Source organism: Epinephelus fuscoguttatus, linkage group LG10, assembly GCF_011397635.1.
Source record: "Epinephelus fuscoguttatus linkage group LG10, E.fuscoguttatus.final_Chr_v1".
Classification (NCBI taxonomy): Eukaryota; Metazoa; Chordata; class Actinopteri; order Perciformes; family Serranidae; genus Epinephelus; species Epinephelus fuscoguttatus.
The window spans coordinates 31,902,907-31,921,891 of NC_064761.1; the positions used below are offsets into that span (position 1 = coordinate 31,902,907).

At 44.9% G+C, this 18,985-nt stretch overlaps 1 protein-coding gene across 1 annotated transcript; it reads right to left on the reverse strand.

Moving 5' to 3' along the window:
• Positions 1 to 259: 259 nt before the first annotated feature.
• On the reverse strand, positions 260 to 17,437 carry onecut3a (one cut homeobox 3a). Its single transcript, XM_049587237.1, has 2 exons — positions 16,139 to 17,437; positions 260 to 1,324 (listed from the first exon to the last, which is right to left on the reverse strand). Exons 1-2 carry the CDS (start codon positions 17,175 to 17,177, stop codon positions 1,032 to 1,034), a joined length of 1,332 nt encoding a protein of 443 aa, XP_049443194.1. The 5' UTR covers positions 17,178 to 17,437; the 3' UTR covers positions 260 to 1,031.
• Positions 17,438 to 18,985: the final 1,548 nt, after the last annotated feature.

Sequence of the window (18,985 nt, forward strand, 5' to 3'; positions counted from 1 at the left end):
GCGTGTTGTTGTCGCTTGCTCCTCAGTTATTGATCAGAGGAAAAGCTCCCAGCAGAACAAAGAGCATGTCCAGACATCTCACCCGCCTCTCCTGTTGGTCAGAGAAACACAGACTCTAGGCTCAGGCTAAGAGTAACAATGACATGTCTCCCTACAGGCCTCCAACATCTGTGCAAAAAATATAGACCTGGGCCTGGAAGACCTGAGTATCTACTGCCGAGCATCTTGAGTTTCACCTTCAGGAGGGGTCAAGGCCCCGCTCTCTCTGTCTGCATCGATTCATTTTTCAATTCATTAGTTTGCCGTATGATCAGGCTGAGCTGCTCTCTGAAATGGCTGGCCATCAGGGAATACCTTTGGCCGAGGAATGAAGGAGACTACAGGAGGAGAGGGGGGGAGGTAGAGGCGGAGAATTGGAAAGCCTTGTTGTTTTTTTCATAGGCTGCGTTGTTTTCTTTATGACGGCCTTGTGTGTGCAGGATGGGGCTTGGATAATAAGGCTATGTGCTGTTCTGTTGTCAGATTTATTGCCGTTCTTTCGCCCTTGTTGCTTCCGTGTGCCGGCGTAGAGGGGATGAGAGAGAGACTAAAGAGGCAGACACAAAGGAGGTGAGTTGGAAGAAAAAAAAAGCAGAATCAGTGGCTACTTGGGTGGTGAAGGAGGCCGGCAAAATGTCTGGTACCGTCCAACAAAAACATCAAATCTTTGGTGTCTCTTAACTTTGTCAGATGCCATAAAAATGATTTTCTTTAAAAAAAGACAGAATCAATGATTGTCCTTATGTGAGTAATGCAGAGTGGACCTGACTTCACAATTCACCTTTTTAGATTATGCTTGTTTCAGGTGAGAGCTTGAAATTCTGACTGACAAAAAAGATGATTGCATGGCACAAAGGATTTCTGGGAGCAGAGGACACATTCAGACGGCCCAGGCCAGGTAGGGTTGTTATACACAGGTTTCACAGCCAATTCTCCATGTCGCCTGTTGTTCCAACCTGACTCCCTGGCCCTCTGAAGGTCCTCTCCTCCTCTCAGGCCTTGGAGAAGGTGGTGGCGGATGTGCCCGGCTGCCCGGGGCTGGCACCGTGGTCATCGTGCCAGCGGTCCACACAGCGGCGGCGCGCATTCATAAAGAAGTTGCTGACGGTGCTGAGCTCCAGGCCGAGCTGCTGGGAGATGGTGATCTGCATTTCCTTGGATGGACGCTTGTTCTCCTTGAAGATGGCGATGAGTGTGCGGCGCTGCAGGTCAGTGAAGACCAGACGCTGTTTCTTGGGCGCCGTGTTGCGGTCCTTGTGTTGCTCCTGTTCTTTGCGCTTGCAGGCTTGGTGTGGATGGCAGCGGTGGGAGGGATGGGGATGAGAGTGGGAGGCAAAGAGGGGAAAAAGAAACACAAAGCAAGGTAAATATACAAAAGTGATTACTCTGATGATTAGACAGCAAAGACAGGAGGTGGAGGGAAGTAGAGTAACTAAATGTATCATTAGCCAATACTTAACACATAAAAACTAGTTTATACACCAGCAGAGATTCTACAGCTCCATCTCTATTGCCATATTAAAGTTGATTTAAAGCTAATCCATGCCTCCTGCCCAGTGGGAATATTCCTTCCATCCTGCAGAGTGCAGACAGGGAGCCAGCCTGCGGTGAGAGAAAGATGGGGTGAGGAGGGGGTGGGACTGGCTGTTGCCTGCTAGCTGGAGACACTGCTGTTTGATTCAATATTAATGCAGTTTGAGTCGCAATGGGGGACTGAGTGACTGTTGCACAAAAGTAAGCATTTTGTGTGTGAGCGTGTGTGTGTGTGTGTGTGTGTGTGTGTGTGTGTGTGTGTGTGTGTGGAAATGAGAGATAGAGGAGGGGCAGGGAAAGAAAAGGTTGGAGAGAAAAGAACAGAAAAGGTGGAGGAGTAAGACAAAGTGTGTGCATGTGTGTGCCTGTGCGTGTGTGTGTGTGTGTGTGTGTATAAGAGCCAAAGAGAGGAGCCGAGAAGAGGAGGGAGGGGCGGCGAGTGAAGGAGAAAGAGAGATATTGACCGACTTTGCTGTAGGAATTGGGGGGTTCTCTGTAGGGACTGAGGTCAGAATCCCCCCCAGCAGGTCTACAGTCTGCTACTTCAAACAGAGCCCACTGGAGCCCACTCTATTGAGCTCTGAGAGGGTATTTATAACCCACCCGCCCCCCCTCTCCCTCCCCAAACACAAACACTCGAGAGGTGCATGCACTGGCTGCTATGAGCCCCTTCCCATACACCGAGCAATTTTCAAAAGAAAACACACCGAGTGTACTCTTTTACGTTTGGGAGGGGGTGGTGGGCTTGTAGGCAGTGAACACAGAAATTAATAGTTAATAGAATGTTGTATTGTGGGTAAGTGTGTTGTAACTCAAAGTATTCGTAGGAGACGGGTGGAAGGCAGCAGACAGGTGCAGGGTAAAAAGGCAGAAACGGTGCCCAGAGATGATGTAGGAGGAGTTGTGTGCGTCTGTGTGTGTGGAAGGTTATGGCACCACCTCTGCAGCCACATGTTCCCCTGCTGGCTGAGGATCGAATCCTGCCAGAACGGACTGTGTGTCCCTCTCAGCTTCCCTACTGTCTCAATAAAACGAGAGCAAATTGGAGAGAGAGAAAGATGCCATCCCTGTGGGGTCTCCACCTGCTGCCGTCCGTATTGTCTGATACTTTCATACTTCAATAATGTCTCACTCTCACGCTGTGTGTGTGTGTGTGTGTGTGTGTGTGTGTGTGTGCGCACGTGTCTTGATGCATTTAAGGACAGATTTTTTTCTCCTCTCTCTTATGTTCTACTTGTGTGTGTGTGTGTGTGTGTGTGTTTGTGTGTGTGTGTGTGTGTGTGTGGGGGGGGGGGGCTGTGATTATGCTGAAGTGGCTGGAGCCAAGCAGTGGCGCTGTGTGTCTAATTACAGTGGAACAGAGCCCATTGATCAGCCATTGCAGTCCAATCTGTTTACTACAGATGTCTAACCTGCACACGAGCCCATCCATCATATTCATATTTCACATCAACACTGCAGCTGTATATACATCACACACATGCTAATACGCCACATACAAATTTGTCTAAATGCATGCTTGTATGTACAGAGTGTATATCATCATATATCTGTGATTTATTATAGGATTAAGGTTAGTCATGACGATGATGATGAGGATGAGGGTGATGATGTCATTTTATCATTGGGACTTTAGCTGAAATATTCACATTGTCTCACAGAGTTAGTCTCAGTAGGTTAGGACTAAGTAAGGGAACTGTTGTTATTAATGAGGCCTGCTTTCAATACAGTTATAATTTTTGCATCTATCATTGTTTCTTACTTCAACAAAGTTGCTCTAAATATAATACCATCACAAGCTTATAACCCTGAACATGCACGTCTTCAGGTGATGCTAACCTACACACAAATAAAGATATTATCCAGCGCTTCCAGGGAGAAACATTCGTTCAATCCATATGGATTTATTAAAAAATAGATTCATCCTGAGATGTAATTTTCCGGGGTCGGGGGGACGCCTTTTCAAAATACCACAAATATCATGCTTCATACATTACTGTTTGGCCAGCCGTCAGATTCCAAACTGAGCTGCTGATTTTGCTCTGATATACTCCAGAATGATGCCACAGAGGAGTACCACATTCAGCATATTTAGTGCTATTCTGGCAGAATTTAGCAAGATGACCAACTTAATTATAACCGGAATTTTGTTTCATTACCATGCTCCTTAAATGTATGAAGTAATCCAGGAAATTATATTCAAATCGCAGTTTTTTTTTTTCTAGGTGACGACCCCCAGATTGCCCCATTTATTGTGTCCACAAACCAAAGTTACACCCTCAGATTCATCAGTTCACACCTCTTATTTAAGCACACATCAGCTGTGACACATAGATATATAACTCTTAAAAAAAAGCTTGTATAAAAATTAGATATCTGCCTTTGTCCATATGTCAGAGTTTGGTAAGGTTTCCTAAAACTCATTGACACCAAATACTCAACAAACATATACTCCTCAAATATACAGTGTGAATTGTTCTGATCATCTGCACACCACACACTGACTTGATGATAGACTGCAGTCATTAATATATAATAAAATGCAGCGGTTGATACGTTATTGCGTTTTATGGTTGATAAAAGTTTAATCATTTTTGCCAGTTTACCCTGTCAGTGTCAGAGGAGATTAAATTAAACAAGAAATTAAAGCATCTTGACGTCAAATTGTTTTCCCTGTCAGTGAAAATCTGTCACAGCACCAAACTGCAATTTAATTGACCATTTATAATATTCCAGAGCAAAATTAACACACACTAATAGTTGATGTGGTCACCTGTAGTGACTAAAACTGGCAGCCAGTGTATGAAGATGGCATCTGCATCCAGGAAACAAAAGCAACTGAGCATTAAACACATGCTTTCGTCAGTAAAACCAGTCAGTTGGAAACGTGCAGCTTTGACGGTGGAATATACCTTCATCATTTACCAAATAATACCTAAAATTCCAGACCATACAAAATTCCTGTTTACGTTTGCAAATCTGATTTTTAGAAACACCCACATGTGAGGATGCTCTGCTTAATCCACACGCAGGGACTTGCACTGCATCAGCTCCCCGCTGACTGAGGAGAAGCTACTAGTTCTGCTCAGCAAAGACATGCCATCCCCTCTGGCTTTAAACTTGTGTGGAAGAGGATTCGTCTCCCAGCAGGACAATGAGCCCAAACATGCAGTGGAGTCTGTTTGAAGACGAGGGAGGAGCAGCGAGTTGTGCTGACGTGCACTGCTTCACCTCCACAGCCACTGGACCTCAACCTCACTGAACACAGGTGATTATTGTGAGAGAGGAAAATAGAATTTTTTTGTTTTTAAGTTTTGCACATTACTTCTCCAACACTTTAAATTTGTTGGTTAATATATGATATTAAATAAAAATGTGTGTTAGTGTGCATTATCTGATGCAACAGCATTTTTTTGATACCAGATCTTTTAGAGTAACTTCCTCTGGAGCAGCACAGTTAATATTATTATCAATATGAATTTATTAGCATCTCAATATATAAGTCCAGGCTGACTTTAGGTTTATTTTATGCAGCTTCCAGTTGGCCTGAACACCTTCACTTCCCTCTGGTGTGTGATGTTTTCTTCTGGGATTCATCCAGATGTGTGACCTTGCACAGGTATGCACATAACCACACACACACTTTAGCCATATGCCAGAAAATGTGAAGTGTTTTGCAAAAAAATTACACTTCTTTCTTGCAATAAAAATAGGAGGAGTTTTATAAGAGGAAAAAAATGGATAATTTTAATTGATTTATCTACTTTTGTTTAAGTAGGAGACATTTTACTTATCATGAAGCCTAAATGTCACCATGTGTATTTTAAAGCCGTAAAAATCAACATATGTAGTTACAGAAATGGGATTCTTCCAAAATCTATGAATGGATTGTTTTTAAGCAGACAACAAATCTGTGGGGTAAAAGCTTTGGAAACAAACTGCTGGTCAGTATTTTTAATTACAATTTGTAGGACTTTATTCTCTTTAAATCCCCAAAGATTAAAGAGACAAACAAATGTGTTCTTTCTTTTTCTTTTTTGTGCATGAAGCACATAATAAGTGCTCCACGGGAGGGGTGTTAATGTGCCTCCACAACGAGCTCAGACAGTCCCAGCCTCTCCCTCCACATCTCTCCCACCGGCGAGTCACGTCCTGCCCGCCTCATCGACCGCTTGCTTTGTGCCGCTCCGGTCGGCAGGTGTCGCTCTCGCCGTGGCCCCGGCTGCACGGGGCGCCATAGTGCGCTGCCTTTGCTACAGGCGCTGGATTTAGTAATCAATATCGATCGATCGGTGAGGAAGGGGGCCCTGATTACTGAACCAAGCTCGGCGTAGAAAAGAAAAAAAAATCGATCATTGCAGCTTTTAGAGCTACAGTAGGCACCGAGCAGAGAGACGGACATAAACTCATGCACAAAGAGCAACCGGACAAGAGCAAAAATCCTGGTTTGGTGTTGAGTGTTTTTCTGAGGTGTGCACCCTGCTGCTACATGGGCAGACAGAAATGTGATTTCTATTAGGCGCTATATGGAGCTGTGAACAGGAGCTGACCTACTTTGAATGGATCCCTCAGGCTCCTCACAAACATACAGAGACTGATTAACAAAGAAATGAACATCCTGTTTTAATGCGTGTTTTTATTTACTATAATATTAAATTAAATCCTATGTATGCAAAGCAGAAGTTTATCCACATGAATGTCAAATCAAGGGCCTCTTGGATCGCAGTCTAATATCAAATTCCTTAATGAGTGATTTTTTTTTTCCTCTCGGATGAAATCGGGGTATAAGTTAGGCCCATTTCTTCTCCACTGATGACATTAATATTCTTTGCTTCACGACAAACCAAGCGAGGTTAAGAGAAAGGCCCTGGGTGTTCAATATCGATCGATAGATTCGTGAATAATTCGTGTGTGAAATTCAGTTCGTCCAATTAATTATGCCTCGGAGGGGGGGAGTGGGCCCGGAGAGGAGATTCATGAAGGGGTGGAGACGCGAAAACACACCAGGAAGGAAGGGAGGATGGAGGGAAGGAAGCGGGATGATCCAGCTTTCTTTTTAAAAAAAATTGCAGAGGGAAGAAGATGAGTAAATGATCATCATCACCTGTTCTGCGTGTGTGCACCGCGCGCGCTCACAGCTGTCTCAGGCCTCCTCTGTCCCTGCAGATGTGAGTCCATCTTGAGCATTAATCATTTATTGATCACCGCTGCCCTTCCTGCTCATAATGAGAAAGTCAAACGGCCTAATATTATGCCTATAGTGTTTTATGAAACCCTGATTATTTACACATCTGCATCTGGAATTATTCCCCCTTTGCTTTCCAAACATTTGCTGCAGCCCTGTTTGCGGTGTAAAGCGCGCGAGGTCAACGTCTGCTGATTTAATTAATTTACCAATAAACATGTTTACCGGTTACGGTTCGGCGCGTTTATACACACAAACACGCACACACTTGCATTGTTGGAGAGCAATCCTGTCCCCACTATTAATCCATGCAGGGCCACTTTGCTTGTTGCACTCCTCTCCAGATAAGAAGCATGATTGGGCGATTTGATGTTTAAGCTTCAGTCTGTTTATTAAGTAACGTCTCTGTTGTTTCGCACGGGCTGTTGCCTTAAAGATTGATGTATATCCGCACGGCCTTCTCTCCCTCCACACTGTGGCATTTATTTTATTTTCTGTGCTGCGGGGCAATGCCAAGCCTCTCCCCTCTCAGTCTCTCTCTGCTTCTCCAGCCAGGCCCAAACACTTCCAGCTCGATACCCCTTAATGTAATGAGTGAGAATTGGTGTTAATATACTGATAAAGCGACACAATTTGTTTGTTTGCATTCTCCAGCGACTCAGCTGCGAGGCATTTCTTCTCCAGCACTTCAATAACACTCAACCTGAACTCAGTTACACCTTCGCCCACATCCCCAGCTCAGTCTAAGTGTCAGCTGCCTGCCTGGAACATTTTACTCCATCACAGCCATGCGTGCACTGTGGCTGGACTTCACATTTTGATTCAAATAAAAATACCCCAAAACTGTCAGTTTCAGATGCACAAAATGCACCTGAGAAATATAATTTTATTCACACCAACGTGTTATTAGCAACCCAGTGGTAAACCAAAGAAATTGCATAGTGCTTAAAAAAATTCAATAATCAGTAAAGGCTGCAGTCTGTGATGATCACGCTCCTTATGAGGTTTTAGATAATTAAACGCACTCAGCCATTTGAGCGCGTGATTGAGAGAAACCGTATGACTGAATTTTTAACCTTCATTATTATTATTATTTTTTTTGCTATTTTAATAGCAGCCTCGGTCCGCAGTGGTCCATTTATTTGTGCGAGCGGCTCCATTGTTGGAGTGATACTCTTATCTGCGATTATCATTGATTCCATTCATAATTGCTTTGGCCAGTTATGCGTGATGGCGGTAATGATCATGATGCTTTATTTTTGTGGAGACAGGCGGGCCTACGGTGCCATTACCCTCAAACAACAGGTGTGGGCCCCGCTGTGTGTGTTTTTACGCGATTTATGAATTTATCTGGAGCTGCTTTGCTTTGACGAGTTGTGCTCGGATTGAATCCTGATGACTGAAATTTAGCACCAGTATTTAAAATAATAAAATAGGCTTTTATGTTACTTTTAAAAAGCGGTAAATAAATGAAGTGTTTAGCTGATTTAAAATTCCATCCGCCCCATAAACAATTAATTACACATCATTAACATTTAAACAAATAGCCGGCCCTCAGTGGGGTCTCTTTTGGAGGGTGGAGAGGCTCTGGCCGGTCAATACACCCGCACTTTGTGAAACCGTGCACCAGGACTCCAACATTTAAGCTCCTTTTCATTTGCTGGGAAGAGTTTACACACTTTTTAAAGCTGCGTAAATCTGTCACAGGCGCGTTTATAGTGAAACACAAAGGAAGGAAGGAAGAAAATTAAAATAAACCTGAGCAAATTGATTTTTTTCCTTCACCAATTTCTAAGTCTCCAATTAGGTTAAATTTCGTCTTTGCCTGTATTTACACCACTGACTTGGAGAGTGCGCAGATTTAGCAAAGTGACATCATTCTCCAAATGTCAGCTGCCACTCCTCCTCTGCTCATTTCTTATTTTGTCGCAGGAGAATCAGCGAAATGATCTGCAGTCAGATGATAGCTACTGTTTGCTCTCCACGGGGGGAGACGGACAGGTTTTCAATATGCAGGAATTTTCCAGATTCAATTCAATACAGTTCTCACTCAATCATGTGAGAGGAGAGTCAACAAATATCTCCACAGCAGCAGCAGAAGCAGCAGCAGCTCTTACTGCGGTGACCTAATTGCATTTATATGCTCTATTTTCCCCCATGGCTAAACAAAGCATATTAAATTGAAATAAATAAAATGTTTATTAAGTTTGTGTTATTCTGCAGCACGTTGGTGTGTTTAGGGTTTATTATAGGGTTCATTTTTTTTGTCGCCCTTTGCAAATCAAATCGGTGAAAACAAGTGTTGAATTCCTTTGAATGTCTATTTATTTATTTATTTATTTAGCCTGTTTGTTTATTTATTTTGTTTATTTCAGGAAGGTCCCAAATATATTTTTAATAATTATTTTGTGTGCAACAATTTCAAACACCAGTGAAAACAAATAAAATAAAAAAAAAGAAAAGAAAATGGGAATAAATAAGAATTAAAATGTAGGTTATATTTTTTATATTTATATTTATATTTATACATTACTAAGACTGCTCTTTTTGTCTGTCAAAAGAAAAGCATTGCAACACACACACACACACACACACACACACACACACACACACACACACACATTGCAAAAAAAAACCCTGAGTAACAACCTGCAGAAACAGACGTCAGCGTTTTCATATCGGCTCAGCAAAGCAACAAATTAAACAAATTATTAATTTCAGAATAACCCGCAGCCTGTTCGTTATATTTAATAACATGTAATATAAAGGCTGTACGCGCTGACATCGATTCATTCATCAATTGATTTCACAGTCGTTTTGTTCCTTTGTTGATCTGTGTGGGGTTGCCCAACCGGAGTTTCGGGTTGCATCTGTGGGTACGATAAGCTCTGTGTGTGTATGTATGTGTGTGAGAGCGTGCGCATCTGTGTGTAAGTGTGTGTGTGTGTGTGTGTGTTTGCGGTTTTGTTGTGATCGACCCTGCAGAAAGACTTACAGAGGTTCCGTACAAACCATCTGCAGGCTCTCGTTTCAAAAAGGCCCGACGATGCCGAGACACGATGACGTGTCACCAGGAGAGTTGGAGCGTTTTTGGTCTTTACCTGCTGTTTTATTTTTACACCACTCTGAATCATTAAACCCAAAAGAGACGGCTTTACACAAACACGCCTCATTGGCTCGCAAAATCTTATTTTTCCTTGAGCGAGTGAATTATTTAAACTGGATGGTTTATTTCAAAACAGATTTATTCTCTTTTTTGTGGCCTTAAAATACAGTTCCCACATTTTTTTTCCTAAATAAATGCATGCAGACCCCTGTTAGAAATCCGTTGGGTAACCAGCCTCCACATTCTGGAATCATATTTTAACACCTATCAGGAGATTAAATGCTTTCTAGCTGTTTTAGAAAGCTCGCCGTGCTCAATTGGATACGTGCCTTCACTTGCCTTTAATTGCGTGGACAATGTCCTTGCCTTGTGTTCTTAAGCTGCGCATTAAACAAGCCATTATCGGGCCTTTAATAACCGATGGCCTGTCAGGGCGTCAGATAAGCAGCTAGTGTGTGTGGACACACCGCTGCTTCACTGCTGCTTCAGCGCGGGCTGGATACAGATTTATAACCACTTTCCAACCCAAAAAAGTAATCTGTTACTTCTCTTTCAGAGTACCTGACACGTCACATCAGCAGAAATCACACAGTCATAATACCTGATATCTCAGGTACATGTTTGCTCAGTGAGGATAAAATCAGAGCTAGCAGAAGAAGAAAAATAAACCTTTAAACTCACTCATCTGACTGTTTTGTAAATGTCTAAATGTTCACTGTGGGTCGTAGCAGGAAGTGCATCAGAGACATGGGTGCCTGCGCGCAGGACGCACGGAGCAGCCCCAGATTTTTGGGGCATCCCGGCGTTACATAACAGCGCGCTGAGCTCCATCTGCACACCGCTGATGTGCTCTCGTCAACATTTTAATTGCTCAACAGTCTGCTCTTTGGAGCCACCTCGGCTCTTATGTAAACCCTTGCAGATTGTGGCGGGTCAAAAGCCACAGATTTGTTTCTTCATATCAGGCATCCTCACACACACACACACACACACACACATAGAGCAGCACCGTGCTCACCCTACATTTGACTCCAGAGCACCAAGGACAAATAATGAGATTTAATTATGATTATCTTTCAGGTTTGGTCCCTTTGTATGTTTTGCCTGGATGAAAAAAAAGGGGGTGCACGCGGTGCCATTAACCCTTGGATGCTGGCCGCGTGCATTCAGTCGACTCTGCCAGCAATTTGATTTAAAGGTCATTCTCTCCTATCGATCCGGTTTGGCGAGGGGGCGACGGAGTAGCGTAGGAATTGATCATCTAAAATAGAAGAGACGGTATTCGAGACTGTACAGAGTCCAGACCTCTGCTGCATTTATAATTGCTAAGCACGCCCCCCGTGTGAATTGGAACTCTGTGTGCGCGTGAGAGAGAGAGAGAGAGAGTGTGTGTGTGTGTGTGTGTGTGTGTGTGTGTGTGTGTGTGTGTGTCTAAAAAGGAGAAATGGGTGAAGATGTGGGAGACAGTGCAAGCTCCTGCTTCTGTCGCTAATCTGATTTCTATTAAAATTACATTATTTTGAATAATAAGGTCGACTTGGTCAGAGCCGTGTGGGTGGGATGTATAATGAGCGCACAGAGGTTACACGACTCTGAACTTTAAGTCGTCTCGTGCTGCTAATCCGACTCCATCACAGAAACGGAGCAGGAGCTGCTTAAACATCTCTAAAAAATTTTTTTTGTAAAAGTCAGCATTTGAGTGTTTTGACCAAGGCATGCTGCGAGGTGTGCAACAAACCAGCGTGAGAGCATGCGTTTATTAGTCATTCTGCTGTGTGTTATGAAGGGTGAGCTGTTAATGGGAGAAATGGTGTTGCATGGTGGAGATGGAGAGGGGGGGTTGCATGGCTGCATGGCGCAGCTCCAGAGATGGAAAGCAGAGGCCGGGGAATGGAAATCGATACAGATTCAGGGCTCGCCAGATCGGCCTTAACAATGTGGCGCAGACGCACTCTACATCCCGATCACATACACATAGGAGAGAAGAAACGGGGAGGCGACACGTACGCAGGCTGTAGCTGCTGCTATGATATTGTCCTGCGTTATATGCAGCCATGAAGTGAATAAGAAGGAAGCTGTAACCTTCTAAACGCAATCAATCAGGGTGCATGTGTAGGTGTTTCCCCCTCTTTCCTTCATCACTTCCCACGATGCATCCAGTTATGAATATTCACATCAGCCCACGACATGAAGATTTATGCAGATTTAAAGTTGAATTGACCCCCCCCCCAGCCCCATGCAGCCCAGCCTCCTCATCACCGGGCTCCAGATAATGATGCAAGGCGTGAGATGTCATTTCATCTGGTATGAGCTACACTGAACCCGGGATTTAAACAAAATAGCCTCGAGGTATAGCCTCAAGAAAATGACTGTTGCTCTCCCACCGCAGGATTTCAAAGGCGATGCTTGTACATGCGTGTCTCAGTACTTACAGCACACGTTGCTGTGCTTAACGAACGAGGCTCTGAAAACCGCAGCTGCACTGTTTATCCCCCCCTATCTTCCCCTCACACATCAATTATTAAAGTACCAATCGATCATTTCGCGGGCTAACATCAAGCCATCTCTTCATGAAAAAAAGAATCCTGTTTTAGATTAACCCGCATCAATCACATCTTAATGCCCCATCCAATTAGACCCATTATCCCGGCTTAAGTGACCCAAAAAAAGGAAGTATCACCACTCCTGACTATTTTTGTTGCTCCTGGATATTTTGGTGTGACTCCCCCCAAAAAATAAAAAAGTCACTGTGTATTCTGCAACAAAAAAAGAAGCAAAAGATGTGATTTAAATGTTGGCTTCGTGCTGGAGTGGAAAGTAGGGTGCAGGTTGGTGTGATTGACGCGGTTGTGGATTGTAATATTGATCGATGGGTGGAAGCTGTTGGATGAAATAATGGTGTTTAGGGCCTACACGAGCGCTGTTAGCTGTGTATTGGTGAAACTCCAGTTCACCACCTTGAACTGTCCTCAAATTGGAGAGAGGATCCTGCAGCTCAGGGTGGATGGAGGCTGAGATCAGCACCTTGGACAGCGCCTGGGAAACTGGGCTGTAGGAATAAACTGTTTCCTCTTACTGGATTATTTGTAGAGGGAAATTAAAAACAGTTTACAACCTTGTAAAATAAAATTTAATTTGCAGAATTTGGTCTTTTTTTCTAAGACCTTAAACTAGGAGTATAGCTTATAAGGAAGGCAATAAATATATTTACCAAGCAGTATGAATATAGCAGTGGTGAAAGTGCAGTGTGATGGTGATGGGGGTGGTGGTGGTGGATTTCTCCAGGATTAGGCCCGTGTAAACTGCGTGTAGTCCATTGAAACATGAATAGAGGCCTCCCACCCTCATTCTCAACAATGTTTTTCCTCCGTGGCCCGTGGGTCTTGACCTGCAGACCCTGGCACGTGCTCCGGCCATTCAAATGGTAATAAACCAACTGCGCTTCTTCTTCCTCTTTATGTCCAGGGAGAGGGAGAGGGACCCTGGTATGCACCCTCACCACTGGCTATCACAAGGAGGAGGAACAGGAATGCGCCATTTGTGGGAATAAACCGCACGTTTGGTGATGTATTTAAATATTTTGTGTGTTGTCCAGCTCTGGAAAGAGGCGTGAATACAACCTAAATGACTGTATAACTCACACCCCACAGGAGAAATGAGTGAGAGTGCATCTCACACACACACACACACACACACACACACACACACACACACACACACACACAATCGGAGCATGATTACAGCAAAGAAAAAAAGGTGTGCAATAGCGTTTTTTTCCTAACAGCTGTCCTCTTTCCCCCCTTTTTTCCGGCTCCCGCCTCCCCCCTCTGCTCCGGGGGAGAGACCAATGGGAGAGAGTGCTGAGGCGGGATAATTGATAGATGCACTGGCTATCCTTATCGATCAGGGCTGTATTGACCCGACCAAATACATTGAGATGGAGTGTGGAATTCAACACAGATGCAAAGACGAATTGTTTTCATCGTTAATGCGATCTTTAAATGCTTCCCAAACCCTCACTTTGCCCGCGTCTTTCTTATTTGTGCAGCTTTACAATGAAGTTGCTTATTTATTTTATACAGCAGTGGGCGAATGCTTTAAGATGCTCGGAAAATAAAAGACATCCAAAGGTTAAAGCTTTTTACAGGGCCAGGGTGTTGAAGCTCTGCGTATGGAGAAAGCACAATAGGTGGGACGCCTGTGGGTCTTTGCCCTCGTTGCATTAGGAGATGTTGAGCGTGAAGGGCACACAACATTCCCCCCCCCTCAAACAGGCCTATCTCTGCTCTGCTTTTCGTTTCAGGGGTGGATTGTCATGTGTGTGTGCAGACACTGGCATTTTCACATTAGCTAAGCAGGGCAGCTGCATTGATTTGTGTGACTGTGATGAATTTGGAATAGTAATTTGAATTTATTGATTGATGTGGCCGAGCGAGTATGGCCCAGCCTCACTTTCAGCATCACAACCCCCCCTTCAACTCCCACTCCCAGCCCACATGCGCACCGAGGATAATGGTGATTTTAAATGCAATAAGTAAAATGTTGCTCGGCGCATTTACATACGAGTCATTTGTCATTTTGCCCAACTGGCGTTTTTCTTTGAGACCTATTGTGACTGCAGGTTAATGCACAATGCACACAAAAATCTGCTGCTCCAAAAAATAAACACATGTGGTAGAAATCCCCAATAAATATATATTAAAAATAGAATAATTTAAAACATCCATCGCCACTGGATCAAATTAAGATAAGAGAGCAGCCCTAATTTCCATTTTACAACCAAATACGCACGCACGTACACGCGCTACACCTATAGGCTGCCCTGGGCCTGACCACAGTAAAATATGCAGTAGGTGTGCACTGCTCAGGACTGTGCCACTCCAACATGTCAATTGAATTGGGGGGGTTTTATCCTGATGCCGGGTGTGGAAGATATAAAACCCCACAGCCCAATTAGCTTTAACAGCAGTGGCACTTAAAGAGACAATTGTGGAGTGTTTAAATCTTTATTTACCAGAACCCCACTAAATGCGCAAAGGAACAATTTACATGCCATTAAGTGCTTTTCAATAGGGCATTGACTGGAACTAAAATATGCCACTATATCTGCTTAATTGAACTGTTCGCTGAAATACGACACAGAAGAGCTGATTGACGTTTGGAAGCGCAGCACGTCTAAACAGGGCCTTTACACAAACATCAATGAGAGGGGACCTCTCACTCACAGCTCTGTTTTAACCCCACTGCGACGTCTCTCGTTTTCATTTACGTCCTGTTAATCAGGTGGAAAGTGTTAACGGGTTTAAAGGGGGGCGGGAATGTGGGTTCAGATCACAGCGTTTAGTGTGATAATCTTTGCGCAATAAAAATCTAAACGATGGATGGAAGCGATAAGACAGAGTCAGTGAGGGTTTGTGTCACATAACTGAAAAAAGAAATACAGTCCTTTCTGTTATCAGATCACAAAATGATCTCACAATCTCACAAAGCAAAAATAATCACAAATCTCAGTATCAGATTGGCCAAACATGCCCTGAACCAACTTTAGAGACAAGATATCCCAGAGTGCAAAGGAGACAACACAGGCCAAAGAAAGACGCATCTGTTTGTGTCTCTGTCTTTCAGATCCAAATCGATCATTTATCAGTGTGCTACTCTGAAAGGGGACGCCTGGACCTGAAATATTGATCCATAGGAGGTCATGCTCCCCCGACTCTTTGGCCAGGCCTCAGACGATCCTTGTTTGCGACGACGCGCTTATTTGACAGGGGGGAGTGCCAGATTACTACAAGTTTGTTTGACACAAATGAGTCCGGAGTAAAACAGTATCCGAGTTGCAGTGATCTCAGTGTGTGGATTTATTTTGCCTTTTAAAGTAAAAGCTGAAAGATGTAATCACATCCTGCTTTGATTCCCTTTGTTTGGTGTGTTTTGGTTCGTGTGCGAGAGTGAGAGGGGTGTGTGTATCCATGCTGTATCCGTGCGTAAAACCGCCATAAGTGCATCTGCACCTCGGAGAGATGCGTCCTCGCTTTTGTTTATATCACCTCCAGTGTTACACAGCATGTTTATACTATCATGGATTGTAGCATCAATCAAAATATAGATTTCCCCCCAACATTTAACACCCCAACTGTCATGATGAAGTTTTACTCGATACAATCGACTAATAACTTCTAGTAATGTCTGTTTGAGCAGCTATTGACAGTCTCGCCACATTGACTTCTAATTGATCCCTCCACATCACTCAGGTTGGGAGCTGTCTCCTCACTCACCTGCAAGCCTGAGCGCCGACATCCGCTGGAACTCGGGCTCCTGGAGCCACTTCCACATCCTCCTGAACGTCTCCCGACCAGACTTGAGTTTACTCCACGGTTTAGGATTCCGCAGCAGGTCAGACAGAGTTCCCTGGGACCGGCACAAGATCCTCTGAGCAAAGATGGCCTGGGGGATGCTGTAGCGCTTGAGCTCTGCCGTTATTCGCTGTGCCACCTCCTTGGTGTTTATCTCCTCCACCTGCCCTGACCCACCTCCCTGCCCGCCTCCCACCACCGTCTGCCTGTCCCGGTCTGACAGCATGGACCCGTTTGCCTGAGAGTGCGGATGGCTGTGATGGTGTATGCCGTTCAAGGATGTCATGAGCCCGGCCCCGTGGCCCCCGAGACCCCGGGCCAGGTGCTCCTCGCCCCGGGACAGCATGGCTGCGTGGGACTCGAAGCCCCCCGAGGAGATCATCTTGTCGTTGGAGAGGTGAGCTCCAGGACCATAGGCGCTGAGAGTCTGCTGGGAGCTGTGCAAAGACCCGAGACCATTAGACAGAGGGGATAGAGGCTGCCCCATGCCGGACATGTCTTTGGGGTAGTGGCCGTAGAGGTTGCTCATGGAGGCGAGGCTTCGGTCGTCCCTCATCAGGGTGAAGCTGCCGCTAACGTTCCCGGCCGCGAGTCGCTGGTGCGCCGGATGATGGTGAGCATGTGGGTGTGGATGGTGAAATTTCTCCGACACGGTGGATATGGGGGGCAGGTGCTGCAGCGGCGTCAGCGTGGTGTAGGTGCTGCTCAGGCTCATCCCGGAGTCGCACGACATGGTCATTGCCGGATGCAGGGGGCCAGACAAAGCGTGGTCTGTGCGGTAGTCCCCTGCTCCCTCCAGTATCGAGGCCATGCTGGACACCATGGCTGACCGACCGTGCGACACCAAGTTCCGATGCGACGCCGACGACTGGCGCGCGTGCGGGGAGTTCATTAAGTCGCTCGTTTGATGGGAGTGAGATACACCGTGCAGATTTCCAATGTTTTCCATTGTAAGCTCCATCGTTGAAAAGGATCTTTATTTCCACCCCTCTCGCCACTCTCTCGCTCTCTCCCTCGCTTCTCTCCCTCTCTCACTGTCGCTCTGTCTCACACTCCTTTCCAATAAATTTTCAACGATTTCAAAGCCAAGCCATTGATTGTAGTTGCCTCTCTGCAGTCAATCCAGCATGGTTTTAAAAGATCGGGTCCCGGCCGCCACACAAACTGCGCCGCAAAAATCTCTGCTCAGTGTGAAGGTGTCTGCGCCTGCCCGGATTTCTCTCGCTGTAGAGCACCTTCTACTATACCCAAAGCGCTGCTCTCCTCTCTGTGTGTATATTGACGCGCCCGCGCTCATGTTAAGATGAGACCGAGCCTGTGCGCATGTGCGCGCCCCCGCGGTGTATCCTCGCGCTCGCGCACTCTGTCTGGGGCCAACCTGACGTCACTGGCCCCTGTGTCATGGGTTGTTTCGTGTTGCACAGTGGACCTCGAATTCCTGAAAACGATTGCATTAGACACTTGTGAAGATAACACACAGAAGCGCAATCCGCCGCAGTGTGTGCAACATTTACAGATGGATAAGAGCAGCTCGCGCCTTGTTTTGTCTGATAAAAGCGTTGGACGCGGCGCCAGAAACATGTGATGGCTCTGCTGAAGGTTAAATATTAATTGACGTGTGTCACATCAGGCCGCGAGGGGAATGAGAAAATCACGAGTGATCTTGGAGAGGAGGTCACAGCTCCACTTTGAGTATTTAAATTCATAAAATGGAGATGCATCGTTTCCTGATGTCTGCTGGAAAAAATACTGCGTCTACAGATGTAAATAAATTCTGAGATTAAAACACAGCTGCATGACCTCTGACACGGTTAAGTCACAGGCTAACCAGCTTCCCAATTGAACCATACGTGCGTCTCTCCTCGCAATCTGAAAAGTAAGCGATCAAATCTTAACTTTCACATAACTTTTCCTTACATGTGATTTATTTTTCCCTCCAGCAAATCTCACTGAATAAATCTGTCCAGTTTCATTTCATCACCGCTTCTAGGCTTTGACCCCCTCAGTGCATCCGTGCTCCTCGCATCCAGGCCACAAGCATCCAACTCCCTCACATAATGTTCTCGTGCCTCTTACAAAACTTCTATATGAGAACTTGCCGCTCGCTCGCTGACGTCAATCCAGGTCAGCAATCCATCAATGTCAAAGTATGTATGGATCAGGAGATGCATCGATAGGTTGGTGCCTATTGCAGGAGCCCGCAATATGGATGCGATACAGCAGCAGGTTGAGATCGAGGGATTGGATTCTGGAGAAAGGGCTAACGAATAAGTCACGCGTTTTGGGGGGTGAAATGAGTAAAGTATGAAGTGCTATAAGCTAAATATTGCTTTTATTTAATGCAGGTGTTGCTTCATATTATGGGGTGGATAATCAATCAATAATCAAACGGTGATAAGGGTGCAATGTGAAGCTTAAATTTTAGTGGACTTGTCCTGTATTTAATTTGAGTTACAAGTAAAAATATGGCGTGTTATTTTGTCCATATATTGCCTCAGAAATTACGCACATCTGCCAAAATTATAAGCTTCACACACATATTTATTGCAGGGTTGTTTTATTGTCACTGGTGAGATGCTGATACAAGTGACACGTGTTAGTGCTGGAAAATCACAGCATCAACACCTCTGTGACACATTCAGACATGTTTGAACACACTGTGGAGTGTGTCTCTGCAGGTGTGATGTGTGTGTGAGTGTGTTGGCAGTCCTTAGGCCTTCAGTTGCTCTGTAAACTATGTTACCAAGTGAGAAGCCCTGGCATTTACAC

What these genes read in the sequence shown, in the direction of transcription:
- onecut3a (XM_049587237.1), bottom strand. Translation starts at nt 17,177, where the DNA reads ATGGAGCTTACAATGGAAAACATTGGAAATCTGCACGGTGTATCTCAC. An exon ending in GTCGGCGCTCAGGCTTGCAG is followed by an intron (nt 1,325 to 16,138) that starts GTGAGTGAGGAG and finishes ATCCACACCAAG; the next exon opens with CCTGCAAGCGCAAAGAACAG.